General features: G+C 40.6%; 1 protein-coding gene across 2 annotated transcripts in view; it reads right to left on the bottom strand.

Annotated features, from left to right (window-relative positions):
- The window catches only part of hsd17b3 (hydroxysteroid (17-beta) dehydrogenase 3), an 8,656-nt gene continuing 3,129 nt past the window's right edge, over nt 1-5,527 (bottom strand). The window contains exons 2-11 of one of the 2 annotated variants that reach the window (XM_087811799.1): nt 4,539-4,585; nt 3,227-3,302; nt 3,068-3,175; nt 2,937-3,004; nt 2,831-2,875; nt 2,732-2,766; nt 1,599-1,680; nt 1,460-1,525; nt 1,254-1,403; nt 1-504 (exon numbers count right to left, since the gene is read on the bottom strand). In XM_087811799.1, coding sequence (XP_087667925.1) covers nt 370-504; nt 1,254-1,403; nt 1,460-1,525; nt 1,599-1,680; nt 2,732-2,766; nt 2,831-2,875; nt 2,937-3,004; nt 3,068-3,175; nt 3,227-3,302; nt 4,539-4,585 — 812 coding nt within the window. In that variant the 3' untranslated portion in view covers nt 1-369. Of the gene's footprint in view, nt 505-1,253; nt 1,404-1,459; nt 1,526-1,598; nt 1,681-2,731; nt 2,767-2,830; nt 2,876-2,936; nt 3,005-3,067; nt 3,303-4,538; nt 4,586-5,527 lie in introns of both variants that reach the window. The other variant, XM_087811793.1, reaches the window with a different exon arrangement.

Below are 5,527 nucleotides of genomic sequence, written 5' to 3'. Positions count from 1 at the left end.
TGCCATGGATTCAACAATTTTTATTAAAAAAAACAGGAAAAGTTAAAGAAAACTATGACTTTGGCGCCCTCCAGTGGTGAAGTTGCCAACTCGTTCATATATTTGTTTTTATTTTGTTCACAAAAATCCTTGTTTATTCCGTCGCTGTTTAAAACATCTGTTGAAAGTTCGTCTGTCAATCACGAGTGTAAATGAAACAAACATTTATATTTATCAACATAGTTAAACTAGTCTTCAAACACACGTGACACAGATCTTCATGAAGCAGAGAATTGTTGCAGTGCATGATGGGACTTGATGATAAATGTGTCAGAATCAAAAAACATTTATTTCATTTCTTCGACAAATTCTCTTCAACTTTTTCAACGTCTAATGCGTCCCGAGACAGTTGAGTTCGGACTTGAACGTCTTTAGCTTTGCCTTCTTCCGCAAGAAATCCTGGAGACCGTGTTGTAAAAACTCTGACTGAAGAATCTTCAGAGGAATGAACTGGAGCAGAACACCCTGAACACACGAAGATGAACACACACACACATGTATTAACACACATGTACACACACACACACACACACATACATGAACAAAAACATGTATTTACAGAAACACATGAACACGCACGGACACACACACACACATTGGCTTGACTAAGCTAGCATTAGAATGATTGCGTTAGCATTAGCATGATTGAAATAGCATTAGTATGACTGAGTAAGCATTAGTATGAGTGAGTTAGCATTAGTATGGCTGAGCTTGCATAAGAATGACTGAGTTAGAATTAGCATGAATGAGCTAGCATTAGAATTAATAAGTTAGCATTAGCATGACTGCGTCAGCATTAGTATGACTGAGCAAGCATTAGTATGACTGAGTTAGCATTAGCATGACTGGGTTAGCAATAGTATGAATGAGCTAGTATTAGTATGACTTAGTTAGCATTAACATGACTGTGTTAGCATTAGTATGACTGAGCTTGCATTAGACTGACTGAGTTAGCATTAGCATGAATGAGCTAGCATTAGAATGACTGACTTAGCATTAGCATGACTGCCTTAGCATTAGTATGATTGAGTTAGCATTAGTATGACTGAGCTAACATTAGCATGACTGAGTTAGCATTAGTATGACTGAGCTAGCATTAGAATGACTGATTTAGCATTAGTATGACTGAGCTAGCATTAGTATGACTGAGCTAGCATTAGCATGACTGAGCTAGCATTAGCATGACTGAGATAGCATTAGCATGTATGAGTCACCAGGAGTGTGTGTGAGACGCTGCCGTAGGTTTTGTCTCCTGCTCTGATGTACTGAAGTGAACACGTGACAAAGTCCTGGGGAGACAGCGCCACCATGCTGGGCTCCAGGTAAGACGCCATCCTGGTGCAAACACCGAACGGAGCCACGGCCTGGAGAGAAGATCGCAACGTTCGAATGCGTCAATCAAATCAAGGCCTTCCATCACCTGAATGATCACGCCTCGCTCCTTGTACTCGGCCTGCAGACCCTGAGAGAACCTCTCCACGAACACCTGCACAGGTGAGCCTCAGTCATGCGGCTCAGAATAAATCATGTCGTGATGAAGGATTATCGTCAGGACCGACCTTGGAGGCGGCGTACAGGGAGTAGAGCGGAGAAGGAAACGTGGCGATTCCCGATGAAACGTTTACGATCACACCTTTGCCCCTGGAGGTCAGAGGTCAGTATGAGCTGGTTTCAGAAGGAGGGAAGATAATTGCAGAGGAAGATGAAGTTCATGACTGTCATCTAGTATGATCGACTGACATGTCACAGTTGGAGTCGTACAGAGAAATGAAAGCAAGCGAAGAAGAGAGTGAAGGCCGTTGGAAAAATACAAATGTGAAAAAACAAAAGAATATCAAGAGTGTAAGAGATGCTGTGACGAGTTCAAGGTGTTACTTTTGTGAAGCGATCTGTGTTTGTGGTCAGTTTTGAGATCACCAGGGGTCATGCACCGAGGTCAGCAGATGTCGTGTGTTGAGGTCAGCAGAGGTCATGTGCAGAGGTCTTGTGTTGAGGTCATCAGAGGTTGTGGGTTGAGGTCAGCAGAGGTCATGTGCAGAGGTCTTGTGTTGAGGTCATCAGAGGTCCTGTGCTGAGGTCAGCAGAGGTCGTGTGTTGAGGTCATCAGAAGTCGTGTGTAGAGGTCATGTATTAAGGTCAGCAGAGGTCGTGTGCAGAGGTCTTGTGTTGAGGTCATCAGAGGTTGTGTGTTGAGGTCATCAGAGGTCCTGTGCTGAGGTCAGCAGAGGTCGTGTGTTGAGGTCACCAGAAGTCGTGTGTAGAGGTCATGTATTAAGGTCATCAGAGGTCGTGTGTTGAGGTCATCAGAAGTCGTGTGTAGAGGTCATTTATTAAGGTCAGCAGAGGTCGTGTGTTGAGGTCAGCAGAAGTTGTGTGTAGAGGTCATGTATTAAGGTCATCAGAGGTCGTGTGTTGAGGTCATGTATTAAGGTCAGCAGAGGTCGTGTGTTGAGGTCAGCAGAAGTTGTGTGTAGAGGTCATGTATTAAGGTCATCAGAGGTCGTGTGTTGAGGTCATGTATTAAGGTCAGCAGAGGTCGTGTGTTGAGGTCAGCAGAAGTTGTGTGTAGAGGTCATGTATTAAGGTCATCAGAGGTCGTGTGTTGAGGTCATGTATTAAGGTCAGCAGAGGTCATGTCAAGAGGTCGTGTGTCGAGGTCAGCAGAAGTGACGACCAGTCAGAAGAGGAGAACCTTCGTTCCATTCCTGGCAGCACGATCCTGCACATCTGTCGCGGGACAAACAGTCGTCATGAGTCCAGATCATTATGACCTCCTGAAGAACAGACTTGCCTTCATGGTGGTCTTCACGTTACAGTTGACTACTCTCGTGATGGTCTGCAATCAAACACGCGCAGGTTCAGGAGCGACTCAGGCCCGCGGCTGCAGCTCCACTCACCTGCTCCAGGTCCGCCGTCTGGAGGAACTTGCAGGGGAAGAGTGACGGCAGCGCCCCCACGTTGTTGACTGACGCCACAGGTCAGAGGTCAGAGTCGCACCGACAACTTTGAGGAGGTTGAAAATACGAACCCAGGACTCCGACGTCCAGCCGTGACAGCTGCTCCTCCAGCGCTCCGAAGACGTCGTCCTTCTCCAGGTCTGCCACGATCACCTCCACCCTCCGGCCAGTAGAGGCCTCTGCGGAGCACAAGGTCACTCTCGCTCTCAGAAGACCTGCTGGACTCTCACCGATGTCCGAGGCCACCTGCCTCAGCTTCTCCCTGGTCCGGCTCATGATGACCACGTTCATGCCTCGCTCGGCCAGCTTCGCACAAACACAGAGTCGGTCGCTGGACTTTTAAATTCAATACATAAATGTATAATAGAGTCACCAGACAAAAGCAACAGAGCACAGAGATACTTTCAGCCAATCATGTGACGCACAGAAGATCATGTGATGTCGTATAAGTACTGGCACAACGGTGGTACTACTATACCAAGATTTTTATATTTCATTTAAAAGATTAACAATGTTTTTTTAAATGATTGGAATTAAAATATCAAACTCAACGTGTAAAGAAAATGAATTAAAATAAAAAATTGTTCCAAGTAACAAATACAACCGTTCAATATAAAACTAAGTAAATACAATTATTTAAAAAATAAAAATAAATGGTTAAAATAATATACCATTTAAAAAATGTCAATATATATATTCACATGTAACGAATATACCTTCATATAAATTGAGCCTTAAAGAATAAAAAGACAAAATCTAAATAATACTTCTGTCAGATAAATATTCATTTTGTTTGGTGAAATACTTGGACGGCTAAAAAGATTTTGGCCTCTGGAGTGTTTGAGTTATTCACGTGTGGTTTATTACACTGCTATTACACTGCTATAACACTGCTATTACACTGGTATTAAACTGGAATTACACTGGTATTATACTAGTATTATACTATAAATACACTGATTATACGTAATCACACTGGTTTTATACTGCAATTACACTGTTGTTACACTGGTATTATAAAGTAATTAAACTGTTGTTACACTGGTATTATAAAGTAATTACACTGCTATTACACTGGTATTACACTGGCATTACACTGGTATTATACTATAATTACACTGGTATTATACTGCAATTACACTGTTGTTACACTGGTATTATAAAGTAATTAAACTGGTATTACACTGGTATTATACTGGTATTACGTTGGTATTATACTGTAATTACACTGTTATAACACTGTTATTATATAATATTAAACTGGTATTATACTGGTATCACACTGTTATTATATAATAATTACACTGGTATTATACTGTAATTACATTGGTATTACACTGGTATTATATAATAATAACACTGGTGTTATACTGGCATTATACTGGTAACATACAATAATAACACTGGTATTACACTGGTATTATACAATAATAACACTGGTATTACACTGGTATTATACAATAATAAAACTGGTATTATACTGTAATTACACTAGTATTACACTGGTATTACAGGATGTGTTATCAAGTCTTCAATACTCACTGCACGAGCGTATTCTCTCCCGATTCCCTCTGAAGCTCCAGTCACCACTGAAACGAGAACACTTGCAGTTCATCAAGCAGCCACTAGGATGTTTGAGGACGTGTCAGTCATGGTTGGTATTATTTTGTTCTGAACAAACTGCATGTTCTCGCGCAGGAACAACTTGTTTCTCTCCGACTCCTGTTTCTCCGTGACCTGCTCGCCTCGAGTCACAGGTTTTTCTCGTCAGCTGGGATCGTTCCTGTCAGCGCTGGGATGGCAGCGGCAGAAACTTCCCAGAGTTGAACCATCAACTTCTCCAACAATCATTGGTCAGAATAATGCAGAACCCATGATGTTTGTTTATCTTGACACACTTTTCATTTTCAACAAACACACTTTTGTACATCTCTGTGTTTTGTTGTTAATCGTGTTGCTTTTTTGTCGTCTATTTGTAGAGTTAAAAGGTTATCATTGTCGTCACTTTTGTTTATTATGTCTCATTATTATTATGTATTAAGTCATAGTTACAGACACGCAGGTTATTTAATCAATTTTAATCAAAAGTTATTATTTGTTTCATGAGCTTCACATGTGGAACTTTTTTCATCATGTTTTTCTTCCATAACTCTGTTATTGACTAGCATTAGCATTAGCATTTACTTCAAAAGTTGTATTTTCTATCATTTGTTACAGCATGTCCAGTTTAACTTTCTTTAAATATCTTTATTGATAATAATGTAACTTTTATAAAAGTTATATTCCTTTTTTTTTAAACTTTTAAACTTACCTAAATCAAATTAAAAAAAGGTTATTTAAAAAAAAAGAGGAAAAACAATGATGAAAAGAGAAATAATTACAATAATCATTACTATATTAATCATAATTACATATGAAATCAGAACCTGTGTGAGACCTTGGCTCCTCCTGGGTTTGAGTGATGTCGCCTCCTGTCTGTGGTCTCACTTGAAGAAACAGGGTCTTTGTAATAGTCAGTAATGTCAGCATCG

The sequence above is a fragment of the Callionymus lyra genome, chromosome 1 (genome assembly GCF_982586985.1).
Source record: "Callionymus lyra chromosome 1, fCalLyr1.hap1.1, whole genome shotgun sequence".
NCBI lineage: Eukaryota > Metazoa > Chordata > Actinopteri > Syngnathiformes > Callionymidae > Callionymus > Callionymus lyra.
The sequence above is the reverse complement of the archived record's forward strand: the minus strand, read 5'-3'. Positions and strand labels throughout refer to the sequence as shown.